General features: G+C 40.3%; 1 protein-coding gene across 4 annotated transcripts in view; it reads left to right on the top strand.

The window, feature by feature from the left end:
• Nucleotides 1-14086, top strand: part of LOC128031527 (protein quaking-A) — a 66885-nt gene that overhangs the window by 27925 nt on the left and 24874 nt on the right. For all 4 annotated transcript variants that reach the window (XM_052619822.1, XM_052619820.1, XM_052619824.1 and 1 more), the window contains exon 3: nucleotides 6614-6730. In XM_052619822.1, the coding sequence (XP_052475782.1) occupies nucleotides 6614-6730 (117 nt within the window). The remainder of the gene's footprint in view (nucleotides 1-6613; nucleotides 6731-14086) is intronic.

The raw sequence follows: 14086 nt of genomic DNA, 5'->3' as shown, positions 1-14086 counted from the left end.
AATCAGCGGTAAATTCCATCAGGTGCGTGATTTCACAATAGAGCAGCTGTTACTACACAGAGCCATTGTTAACTAAGAAGATGTGCAAATAAACGCTGAAAATGAAGTGGATTTGCGCATCTTCTCAGTTAACAATGGCTCCGTGTAGTAACAGCTGTTCGATGTGAAATCACGCACCTGAGGGAATTTACCGCTGATCGTGATCGGAGCAGCCCTAATCAAAAGCAAGACAAATGTAACCCCCATTTTCATATTCGGCTGGATGTCTCTGTTTCAGGTGTTGGAATAGGTTTGTGGTGCTGCTGCCTTTGACTGCGATGGGCTTTAGGCAAATGTTGCAGCGTGGGGTCTCTTGCTCCACGTCTGTCGCAGCAAACCCATACCAGCTCCAAACAACAGATGATTTTATTCCTTTCTTGGGAACAAACTTCCAACTCTCACCGGTAGCCATGTTGTCGCTTGCTGTTTCGTGTGTGCTATGATGTTGTTGTTGTCGCTTGCCTTACTGCCATGTGAAACTAACGCTACGGAAGCTCTGGGGAGCCAAAAATGCACCATTACACACAAACTCGATTTACTTATTTTTTAAATCGCCTGTAACAAAAAATTTGAATTAATTCATTAAATCGATTTTTCGCCCAGGCCTAGTTTTCTGATAACTTCTCTGTTTGTTTAATGATGGGCTTGCATGACATTTTTCCTTAGAGGCGTGTAAAGGTCAAGTTTTAGTGAAGCACAGCGGAGCTTCTGGTCCGATGGTGGAAACGCAGCAATATTTTGGCCTTGGTGCTACAGGTCTGAGGGTATTCGCTCCACTTGGCCCATTAAAAGCACTGGCTCGCACTGGCCCGACAGTGGAAAAGTGGCTATTGTGATGGAGGATAGCAAGGCAGAAGGAGAGAGGAGGGAGCGGGTGGGTAGGAGGTATAATGTTAGCATTGCTGCTCGTTTGTCTCTGTCAGGTCCCCCAGCTACGTCTCTGAACTACTCAACTCTCCACTTACCCTCACATTTGGGCTGTTCTGTTATACATCCCTACAGCTTAACACCGACCCCCTCACACACACACACTCCCGTGCTCAGCATATAGATTTTTCAGTAATGCAGGAATATTACTAAGGTTCATGGTGATGTAATGGAATGGCATCTGAAGAACATGGTTTCTGTCTTTACCCCTCTACTAGGGTAAAAACGGAATTAATAATAATTATTATTATATTTATTATTCTAATACTATTCTTTTGGCTAGTTGTGTTATAATATAGATATGATGGTGGGTATTATAAATAATCACAAAGTTTTATTAATTTATTAATAGTAATAATATTACTATTAGTAGTTGTAGTAGTAAAAATTAATAAATGCTAATATTAATAGATTTGTCTATAATAATAATAGTAATAATAATAGTGGCTTTTAGAACCTTGGTAGGGTAGTAGTATTTAATGAACAATTGTACCAGGAGAGTTTTTCCCCAGGAACTATTTTCCCCCCAGACCGGTTGCTTTCTGCATTTCCACCGCGGTCTAAAGTACTGTGAAGATTAATCATAGTCTGGTGACATAGGTCTGCATGCGTTTCTCAATACAAAGTATGCAAATTTCAGACTTGCACCCTTGGTGTTTCGGACTATGCCAGTTCAACCTGAGTGTAAACTCCCATGAAATTCCCGCAGAAATTTACTTAGTTCAGGGAAATGTGTAACGTTATTTATACAGCCTACATTACAAAGAAACGAAAGTTATATTAATTGTCTCTTTTTATTTTAACACATAGATAAATTGAATAAAGACAAAAAATACCTGTTAGATTTACCCAAAATGAATTATATTTTATGCTTAACTACTAAGAAGACATTAGAGCCAGCGGCAAATGTCAGAAGGACTAGCTGAGGCGATGCTGCTCTCGTCAGTAACGTGATCACTGATCGTCTTCAAGTTCGGCAAAACACATTTTTAAATAGGTGCTGTCTTTATAAATAAACCAAAAATTTCACTTTTAAACGACTACATTCTCACCTGAAATACTTTTAAAACTAAATTTCATGACACAATAACAGTGATATTTTGAATATTGTCCAAATAAATGGTGGTAGAAATCACAATGCTGCATGAACTCAACCAATAAGCATGTTTCGCACCCGAGTCCCTCCCCTGAAAGTTCCAGACCTTTGAAAAAGTACTACCTCACCAGCAGGGACTTTCTGAGGGTTTTTTTTTTCCCTGCACTTTATTAGATCCTGGTTCCTGTGGTGGAGAAACATAGAGTACCAGCTCAAAGTCCCTAGTTCCTGGGTAAAGTTCCAGCTGTGGAAACGCGGCTAAAGTCTTAGAAAAGTCAGGTGACTCGGTGGCCATCTTTGAAATGCCTCATGGGCATCCAAATGTAGGTCCTATCTCTTTGAATGGGGAAACCTCAAATTCTCCAAAACTGTTCAATAAGCTTAGGATTAATTGTAAAATTTGAAATAACCAAAGAAATGACAACAGCTATGTCATAAATGTAGTTATTAAATTTCTCAGGCTAGATCAGCCAGTGTGCATGCGCAGTCCTAATAGCACATCTCAGAGTGCTGACTGTTTCTATAGAAACTGGGGCGCTTCTAACGGCAGCTGCAGCGACACGTTAACTTTAGCATTAAGCGATTGGCTCTTTCATTCAGATAGCAAGGCTTCCTGCTATTGAGCGGCCATATTGAGTGTTGCATTTTCCCCCATTCAAAACTATACGAGTGACATGTCTTGGGTATTATATGGTCTCTGGTATATAGGGATGCTCATATTGACTGTATAACTGTTAACAAAGTAAACATTTTGACCTATTAATACTAATCATTTTTTTATTATTATTAATATTTATTTATTTTGCTGCATGATGAAGGAAAAGTGCTATACATATTTGTTAACCCACAGTAAAAAATCAAACCAATGTAACAGTTTAAAAGTAGCCAAATTCTGTGGAGAAAAAAAAAACGTGGACTTTGCAACCCTGCATCGAACACAAGCTTGACTGATCACGGGTAAGGAGAAAGGACTGACATACCATGCTGACGGATGCTGTTCACCAGATCCTGAGCTCACTGGCAAATTTATGATATGGTTCCTTTAAACAGAGTACGCGTGATTGTGAATTCAAAAGTCACCTTGAACACCAAGCACTCATTCTATAGAGATTTCAGTACCCCGCAAATTGTTAGCGGCTTACTGATGTGAGAAAATGATATACAGTAGAAGAGTGTTTGTGGAAGCAGACACACATTGCGGGAGCAGCCTTTAATGGTCAGAAATTCAGCAGGAGTGGCTTTAGGAAACAGTCCCTTGCAGAGATCTGCTCCAGAGTATCCACACAGCATGCCCAAGTTACTTTAAAAACAAATAAAAAAACACACTTTGGTAGGCTTACTATTATTTTAATGTCTGATAGAGGAAAAAAAACAGACTCTGCCCTATTCAGTGTGTTTTTGTTTTGTCACCTTAATTGAATTAAGTGAAAAATATTTAGTGGAGGCCTATTTATTTTTATTTGTGAAATGTTGTTCTGTTTTTCGCGTCGCGAAATGTCACAAAAGAAGTGTGTTTTTGGTTGCCAGGGCAAGACAACCCTGCACAGATTACCAAAAAAAAACAGCATTAAGGGACCAGTGGATGGAGTTTATTTTTACAGAGCATCAACGGAGTTGTGCAAGTGTTTTTGTTTGTTCCCTGCATTTAGAAGATGCTTGTTTTACAAACAAGGCCCAGTTTGACGACGGATTTGCACATCGTTTATTTCTTAAGGATAATGCAGTCCCAACGAAAAAGGGTCACGATCGTGTGTTGGAACCGCAGGCGGTGAGTAAAACTGCTTCAAATATCTCTGTGTTGTTAACTTAGCTATCGGAGCGTAAGCACATCAAGTAAACAACATGCAATGTTGTCATCAAACTGCACTTTCCGCATGTTCAGCTTAAAACAAAAAAATAAAATAAACATAAAGTGGAACTTAGTCATTTTCCAAAACCGCTAAGCAAATATATACAGTTTCAGTACATACCACATAGAGACGTCGTTTGCTGCTGCTGCTCTTGTTAAATTTCAGCCTCTGGATCTGATTCTGGATCATAAATATACGGCTGAATCTGACTGTTAGCCTTGGTTTGTTTTGGATGTTTTTTCCTCACGGTAATGTGACAGCTTCCAAACGCTCTCAACGCAAAAGCCTACTGGTGCTCGTGATTCTTTAGGTCGTGTTCTTTTCCGGTCGTGTTTTTCCGGGATAAATCGGTACAGACTATCTTTCTCTTAGGAATATAATAAAACTAAAGACTTTTTGGAGTTATGAAGGATGCAGTACTACTCTATAGGTACTCAAGATTAACAGGATATTGAGTGAAAACAAGCATTTCACCCCCCCCCCCCCAACAGAAATGTGCATCCCAAGTTGTGTAGTATCCTCACTACAAAAAGTTTAGAAAAACTACAGTCCGACTACAATGACAAAACAGAACTACATCGCTCCCATTATGCTGAAAAAAGCTGTCTACACTGGAAACATCTAACTCTGCGATGTGACGCGTGAACTCACTGTGCAGATTTTGTGGGTTACAGCGCTAGTGTCTGTCTAAAATAAAAATCATTTGTTTGAATTGAGTGATCCTATATTTGCGAGCGGGATGCTGTGAGAAACATTTAGTTTAAATTGTATAAATAACTGCAGCAGTCAAGATGTGTTTTCTGTCTGTCTGGTTTGTCTAGATTTTATTAGATTTTCCTTGTTGGTGAAATCACTAAATGAGCTGTGTGCCTTACACCCCCGGAGCCCTGGTTTTTTTTAGTGGCTGATGTTTGTATGGCGGTTGGGTGGAATTTTCCAGGCTTTTTGCGGTTGATCTCTGCTCCTCACAGACTCTCGCACAAACACAAGTGCTACCACACAGTCAAAACATTCTCTCATGCTGTCGTCTAAAAACGCTAGTACTTCTCTCTGTTTCTCCTCTATCATTCCCTTCGTGCCTCCCTTCCTCCCTCTACAGGAAGTAAAATAGTGGCTTCTCCTCCAGGCTGTAATTACTGTCTGGTTCCAGTATTCAAAGTGTGCAATTTGCCCCACTGCACCAGGCCGCTGCTCTCTGCCATGTTCAATCATCATCATCAACATACACACTGCATGGAGAGACAGATCATGCAGGTGCGCTCCTGTGTAAGAGATGGAGTGATGGAAGTTCTGATGATAATTGATCACACTGGCACTGCTGTTTTATCACCGTCTGATTTGTTTGCAGTATATGTATGTTTTTACAGATGGTGATCAGAGGGACAGTCAGTGCACATGTTCAAGGCATTGTCACTGACTGTCTTATGATGATGATGAGACATATGGCGTGCAGCACTGCTACTTCAGTGCACTGTTTTACACACGTGCCCTGTTCTGCATCTCACGAGAGCATTTGGAATGTGTTTTGAACTCCAGCAGTTCTGATCCACCTACACAGTCAGAGCTGTCGGATTACACTGTGTCTTATTGTTTTGTTGAAACGATAAGCTATTAGAGAGAAACGGCATTGTTTTTCTATTTATCCAGACAGGACAATGCCGTCTGTTCCTTGACTAAGCGTGAGTCAGTCTTTTGAGTTCCTTTCTGATGATCTTATTGCCCACTGCAAAGTCTTATGAGTAATGACTGCCATTAATTTAGATTTTTGAATCCTGAAAAAAATGCAGGAGTCACTACTGATGGTTGATGGAAAAAATTATAAAGGACATTAAAAAAAATGAAGAGCAGGAAGGAGGATAAGCAAGAAAGAGGATTTGCAGCACTGCTTACCATTCTGTTTGGCAAACATGAGCTTGACAAAGTTTTTGAGCTCCTATTTCTATCCACCTTCCTGATTCGCTGTTGCTGTAGCTTCTAAACGGTGGCCAGAGCAGGAAGAGTGATTAGCCGCCCGGTCAGTTGAGGTTTTTATGTCAGTTGTTGATTTATTTTTTCAAATTTAATTTAAACGAATTGGATTTGACGTTTGTTTGTCAGAGGCTTCACTGGAGCTAATTAAATTATTAGTGTGGGAGAGCGAAAGGTTTTTTGTGTGTTTACTGCTTAAAATAAACAATTACCATGTGGAGGCAAAGGATTCTGAGGATTTTACAGTGGAGCTATTTGAATTTTTCTTTTACACTATGTACACACTCTCTCTTGTGAGCTTTCTGTTCTTCTCGATTTTGTCACAGCTTAGGCTATTTAGTGTGTGTGTTTGTGTGCGTGCATGACTGCTGCAGAGCCAAAATACACACTCAGCAAATGCAGCCTAGTGAATAAGAATTGCCACTGTTGTTCTCTCTTCACAAAAGGAGATATACTTCTATAATATTCAGTCACAATTTACTTTCATTGTATGGAACAGTTGTGGTTTAACTGATTGACTCCTTTGTTCCAATTAAAATTATATAATTTTGAAACAAGGTGATTTAAATGGTAACATTTTATTTAAAATGAACTTTAATTTTAAGTGTGACCCACTTCTTATTGACTTTAGCAGTATTTTGTGAATGTACACATCTTGTTTTCTATAAAAGACGCTTTTCTGAATACATTCTAATCTCTCTCTCTCTCTCTCTCTGTTTTTTTTTTTTTTCAGTATAATTTTGTAGGGAGAATTCTTGGTCCTCGTGGACTCACAGCAAAGCAACTGGAGGCAGAGACTGGCTGCAAGATCATGGTGAGAGGGAGGAGCTCCATGAGAGACAGAAAGAAGGTGAGACGGCCAAATAAAAATTTTTTTTTTTTACCAATTTTAACAGAAGTTTAAATGTGCAAAAAGTTAACCTACCCTTAATTTATACAGGGTCCATTTATTGTGCTCTAATTCATCCTTGAGCCATGTTTCTAACTGATTCCCAGAGCAGGACCATCGCTGGTCAAATTTGTCTGTGCTGCATGTTTTCCTGTTCTGCACAGACCATATGGGCAGTGCAGATGATCGGTCCATGCTGTGTGGTTCAGTTTGGTTGTGGCATTTCTGATTTGATTTTCATTAAAAATAGCAGCACATAATATAAAAAAAAAGTGGGGCACCAGCAAAACTAATACCAAAATTGTTGCACCAGCAGGACATGTCGAACCAGGATAGACAAATGTGACCACTTAGTCACCATTTGGAGCTTTTTCAACCCCCTCTTCCTTCACAGACCGTGTTCTGCTGACGTTTGCCATTTGGAGCCAGTTTGTTCCTAATGAGCCAATTCACTCATTAGTTCTGTCTTAATGTCTTTCTTTTCCTATCTACTGAACACTCACGGTTAGCTTGCAGGGCTCCGGCTGAGGCCCAGTTCTATTTCAGGCCTGGTTGTGGTGGTGTGGGTGTCAGAGAGAACAAAAGCACATGGCAGACATACTAGAAAGCAGTACCCAGATTGTTCTTTACATTCTCAGAAGAGACCCACTGTGTGATCAGCAGAGGAAAAGCTAAACCCTGAATGATGGGAAATTATGGCTTCAGGTGGGGAGTTCATGTAGCTCAGAGACATAACCGTACTGCCCTGTCAGCTCTAGCAGAGACTTCCTCGAGGGTTGAGAGAAATGACATTTGTATGTGTAAGTGCGAAGCGAAGAAATGGCTGATTCCATAGTAAGCAACTGTGCCGATTTAATTCTAAAAACCTTTAAGCCAGGAATCAGCATTATTTGTCCAGTATTTTCTTTCTCTTCGTATCTGTCAGCGTCCCAGTGGAGCTGTTTTATCAGGAAATCCCCATCACTGTGCATTAGTATTACCACACACACACACACACATACACCTGGGCCCCAGCTGTGCTCCCCTCTTGAGAAGCCATATGTGTGACCTCAAAGGCTTGATGCACAAATTGATTAAACTAGAAGTTTTCTCTCTCATCTCTCTTCCCTTTATATAGCATTCTGTATTGGCTATGTCTTCTGTTGCCCTGCTGAATGTAAAACACAAACTCTTGTCTCAGTGACTTATCTAAAGCTTCCTAGAATACTCCCCAACACAGAATGAGTTTTCCTGCTTCCTAACAGTCTATCTGAGTAGTCTCCTGACTGATTCTTTCATAGTCCCTTTCCCCTGAAATGTTGTTTTTTCTTGGGTGGGGTTCCTGTGAATCTCTTGCATTTCCGCAGATTTTCAGTGGAGCCAAAAGCTGAAATAACTGACTGTTACTACATTAGAGAACACATAATGTTCCATTGATGTTACTGTCCACAATCCAGCATTGTGCATCATGATCTTTTGTTACTTTTGGTCCATTCATTGTTTAAAAAATAAATAAAAAAACATTTTAAAGTGGGTATGAAATTAAAATGTAGTTTTTTTTTTTTTGTTTTTTTTTAAATGCATGTTACTGATCTCATTGTGAATGTTTTGTCCATGCCTATGTTTTACTTCTAATTTGCTTTAATATAATAATTAATAAAAATAATTTCATATATTGGACTTCTTTAATCATTAAGTCTGCCTAAACCCAGCCCTTTCTTAAATTTGACAGTCTACAACTGATAGAACCAAGTACCCATCTTACATGTGTTCCTTTTTCTTTAATCAATTGTACTTGGATATACAACATACCAAAGAGGCCAGAAGGTTTGTTGCCGTTTTTTTATTATTTTTTTATTTTTTAGAATAAACTTGATTACTGTAAAGAGACATTCTTCACGAAAGACAGTGAATGATCTAGCATTACAATTGTTCGGCCATTGGCCTGTGTATGTCTTCATGTCTAAACGTTTTAGTAATTCAGTAAATCACATTCAGTAAATGTGAGATTGAGTCTGCAGATAGCAAAATATGCACAAAAAAATTGACAGCTGTGTGTATAGTTGAACCCTTCCAAATAGAGAGTTGTGAGCAGTCAGGTCTGGGCTGATGAGTTGTTTATTTAGCTTCCATTAGCCAAGCCGTTTTTGTGCTATCAATAATTTAGTTTACTTCAGGGAACTGAAAGAGCGATTGAGACGTAGAAAAATTGAGGACAGAAAAAGGAGTTTACTTTCATTCACAGAAGAGGTGGAGTGGGAGTGTTTCTCATCGCACAGCGTTTAGTTATAGGTCATTTGTGGGGATGCGACAGGGTTCGATGATTTGTTTGTTAGTGGTGTATTTAATGTTTACTCTGAAAGGTAAAGGCACGGATCACCTGAAATCTCAGGAGAAAATACTTTGTTAGCCTTAAATCAGACAGGCATTTTACTTAACAGCTCCCCAAAGGTGGTTTAACCCCATTTGCCCTTTCGAGCTGTGTAATATACCAGTTCACACAGCCTCAAGAGACACCGCATCCTCATGCTTGCTGTGTGTGCATACTGATGCTGAGCTCAGGCCGATTTAATGGGAGAGGACAGGACAGACAAACACTGGATAATAACCTGTCCCACTGTGTAGCCTCGTCCTCTGATCAAACACTTTTCAAATTGAGGGCTCTCCGAAACCACAGCACAGATCAAATGTAACAGACGGCCACCCTCACCGGAGCATCACAGAACCTCTCCAGAGCCACACCGTAGGCTCTCTGAAGCAGTTTTTTTTTCTCTCTCTTTATTTTCTAGTCTTTGTTCTTGGTTCTTTGGATTGAGTTCCCTTTCTTTCTTTTTTCTTAAAGTCCCCATGAAATCAATGTAATTTTTTTGGGGTGTTAGCATCTATGTTCGTCTTAAAGGGATAGTTCACTTTGAAATAAAATTTTGGTATGTTTTAGCTTACCTCAAGGGCATCCAAGATTTAGGTTTCTTTGTTTCTGCAGTACTTTCCATTTTGATATTTTTAGGTCAAACCGTTCCTGTCTGTGACTCATATAATGGAGGTCTATGGTCACCACCTCAAAGAGCATGCACAGAGGAGTCCAAATTAAAAATTCCCCATCATAAGTACACATTGATGACCTAAGACACGAAACGAGCGGTTTGTTTAAGAAAACGAACAGTATTTATATAGTTTTTACCTCTTGTACACAACCACGTCCAACTGATCTGTGGACGCGCATGCTTCTTGTTGTGTGATGTGGGCGCGGGCTCTGGCTTAGTCTGCGCAAGCGTGGAAAGCGCCAGAAGTGATCTCTTGCGCATGAACTTCACTCATTGTTTACTGTTTACCACACGATAAGCCACCAGTCTGCACGGTCTGAAATATAATGCAGTAATTGTAATTAATTTGTTTATAATGCATCCTATAATCGTTGCGATTTATAATAAACACAACACATTACTCACTCTATTGACAGCGTGCCATTGGGTCCCTCTGGCATTGAACGTCACCTCCAGTTTATGTGTGGCAAACAAAACACAATGTGCATTACGCTGCGACCCAACAGCGGACAAAACTCAGGATTCCTTAAACATTTATACTAAAATACCACCAATTTTGAAGAGAGATCGGTCTCTCTGAGGCTTGAAGACGTGCTGGTGAAGGTAACACTTCCGAAATCTCTGTGTAAATCATAGACAGTAAGTGTAAACAATGAGTGACGTACACGTGCGAGAGATCACTTTCGGCGCTTTCCGCACTTGCGCAGACTAAGCCAAAGCCTGCGCACACGTCACACAACAGGAAGAACGCGTGCCCTCAGATAAGTTGAACGTGGTTGTGTACAAGAGGTAAAAACGATATAAAACGGTTTTCTTACACAAACCGCTCGTTTGGTGTCTTAGGTCATCAGTGTGTACTCACAACAGGGAATTGTTTCATTTGGACTCCTCTGTGCATGCTCCTTGAGGTGGTGACCATAGACCTCCATTATATGAGTCACAGACAAGAACGGTTTCACCTAAAAAATATAAAAATGGGAACTACTGCGGAAACAAACACCTACATCTGCCCTTGAGGTAAGCTAAAACATATCAAAATTTAATTTGAAAGTGAACCATCCCTTTAAGGTTATCTATAAGGCAATGTGCTCCAAAACGGTGACATAATTAGCATTTAAAGGGGGGGGGGGGGGTGAAATGTTCGTTTTCACTCAATATCCTGTTAATCTTGAGTACCTATAGAGTAGTACTGCATCCTTCATAACTCCAAAAAGTCTTTAGTTTTATTATATTCTTAAGAGATAGACAGTCTGTACCGATTTTTCCCGGAAAAACACGACCGGCTGGAGGCGTGACGTGTGGGTGGAGCTAAAGAATCACGAGCGCCAGTAGGCTTTTGCGTTGAGAGCGTTTGGAAGCTGTGGTAATACGGTGGGGAAAAAAACATGCAAAACAAACCATGGCTAACAGTCAGATTCAGCCGTTTATTTATGATCCAGAATCGGATCCCGAGGCTGAAACTGAACGAGAGCAGCAGCAGCAACGACTCGCTCCGAGCGGGGCTCGAACCCGGGTCTCCGGGATGGGAGGCGGACGCACTAACAAGGAGGCAGAGATATTTTAAGCAGTTTTACTCACCGCCTGCGGTTCCAACACACGATCGTGACCCTTTTTCGTTGGGATTGCATCATCCTTAAGAAATAAACGATATGCAAATCCGTCGTCAAACTGGGCCTTGTTTGTAAAACAAGCATCTTCGAAATGCAGGGAACAAACACTTGCTCCAACTCCATTGATGCTCTGTAAAAATAAACTCCATCCACTGGTCCCTTAATGCTGTTTTTTTTTTTGGTAATCTGTGCAGGGTTGTCTTGCCCTGGCAACCAAAAACACACTCCTTTTGTGACATTTCGCGACGCTCTCGCTCTGATCAGGGATTGTCTGTGCACAGCCTCTCTCTGCTCTGCTATACGGGAGCGCGCGCTCTTCCGGGAGAAGTGCCCTTAGGACCCATATAAGGAAATTCCGCTCCATCTAACATCACACAGAGCCATACTCGAAAAAAACTTTCCGAAACTTGTGACAAACCGGAAGGAGTATTTTTGGAACAGAAATACTCCTTCAAACGTACAACTCAATTTTTGAAACTTTGTCCATGTTTAGCATGGGAATCCAACTCTTTAACAGTAAAAAACTCAAGTATGCATGAAATAGCATATTGCCAAATAACTATCTAAATTTAACATTTATCTTAATTTAATTTGTTAAAAAAGACTCTAATTTATAGGCTAAATGAGCCTATGTCTATTTAGAGTGCTGAGATCTTAAGATGTCAGAGAGGACTTAATTTTTTTTCTTTATTCCAACTTCCAAGTGGTCTTGTCTGTTAGTTATGAATAAATTATTAAAACATGTATAAATGACACATTCTTGACAAAAGGCAAAAGAGCTGTGTGTGCGCACATTTGAATAATGTCAGGCTGTAAACGTGTTCGGGCTTAAAAAAAAAAAACTGTTTCCGAAACGATGTATCTTTTCTTCCAGATTGTGATATAAATCAAAGGGGGAAAAAAAGAAGAAAAAATATTGGGTGGGGTCCCGTCTCTCAGATGTGGGTTGGATGGTGGCAGAACTTATGGACAAAATGATTGGCTAAATCTGGCATGTTTTTAGGAATATCTTGTATTAGATTTGTTGTTTTGCAAAGAGCATGTGCCAAGAATATGAATGTGTACAACGTTAAAATCTTCATGTTCATTCAAAAGATCCTCCTCTAGCCGCCCATGTTGGTAGTTTTGAGAAACCCCCCCAACCCCCTGTCAATTTTCCACTCCTGTTGAACAGGTGCCTGTAAACTACTCCACTCGGGACAGCTATTCCAGACTGTAGCTTGAGTTCAGTCTGCTCTGGTTGATATGAACCATATTTATAGGGTGGTGGGATTATTTCCAGCCAGGCCATCTGTCTTTGGAATCAAATTGTTGCCTTTGCATGGCGAAAGCTTCGCATGGTTTATTTTGCTCTTATGCTTTTGGTGCACATACAGTCAAGAACGACAGTTCGGTCGATATGCACATTCCACAAACCCTCTAACATTTGTTGGCGAGCTGCTTTTGGCTTCATTCTTGTACTTGGGTCTCTCATCACGTGTCTCCCATCACATGCATGTCGCCTCACTGCTGGTTTCGTATGTCTGTAAACAATCTTTGCACTCTTCAGAGGCATTCAGGTTTTTCTCTCACCCACCCTCAGAGGACATAGAGTAACCTTGCCCCTTGATGGGCAGGGGTGGGTGAGTGGGTGTTTACAGTTCTTGCCATTGCTCTGCTCTGAGCTAAAGGTCTCTCTCCATACATGGATCAAACCGCATGTTCACCTTGAAAATAAGTAGCTTTTGCTTTTAAGAGTACTTTGTACAAAAAGCCATGATCGGTCAGGATCATTATTTAAGATATCTATCTGGTGTGTTGGGGAGGTCTAAATCGGTGTATCCATTCCTGTGTCCTCATTCATAGAGGAAGCCATTGTTATCTCCAAGAGTAATCATTCAGATAGAAATGTGGGTGTTCAATTACATTTTTCAGTTCACAGGCAGAGAGCTTCTGATTGGGCAATGGACAGGAAGTTGAATTGGAAGTGTGGATCATCTGTACGTTATGTTACTAAATGTGTTGCAATATACTGGTACTAGCGATTAAACCTTATTTAAAAAGTTAAATATTGATTGCTTGTTAATGCTACACAAAAGATAAATAAACCAGTGTCAGTAACTACCTGGTTGACATTCCAGCATAGTAGGAGGCAGTATTACATCTTAAAATGGTTGCCACCCAACTTAAAATAGATAAATTTGACAGGTAATTTTTTTTTCTGTAGTTATCACCATAATATTGTTGTGTGTTCTTTCAGGTCATGAAAATGATCAATTTGACAAATTTGAAACTGCCCTAATGGACACATTCACTTGTGTTGTATGCTTGTGTATGTGTGATCATTGCCATAGTAACGGTATCCATGGCAGTGCCGTAGAAAGTGGTGTCATAGGCACTCTACAGGGTCTCAGCCAGTGTATTAGTAAGCATGTCAGGTGGACCCTTCTCCTCCCCGCTGAGATCCAGCACTCTATGCTCGTTTGTGAAGCAGGCATGCTAATTGAGGTGTCTGAATGAGCAATGATCTGAAAGCATCATGGCAAACATGGGGGGGGAGGGACAGAAGCCGACATTATAACTTGTAATCAATGTGAACAAGAGGCGGTTAGGGCTGGTCAAGTGGTCTTTAAACTACTTTACCTTGGAATCCTGTCTTTGTTTTACTGATAGTTTCAGGCATACAGAGTGTGGGATTGGAAGTG

Source organism: Carassius gibelio, chromosome A17 (assembly GCF_023724105.1).
Source record: "Carassius gibelio isolate Cgi1373 ecotype wild population from Czech Republic chromosome A17, carGib1.2-hapl.c, whole genome shotgun sequence".
Classification (NCBI taxonomy): Eukaryota; Metazoa; Chordata; class Actinopteri; order Cypriniformes; family Cyprinidae; genus Carassius; species Carassius gibelio.
Note: the sequence above shows the minus strand (reverse complement) of the source record. Positions and strands in the feature narration are given on the sequence as shown.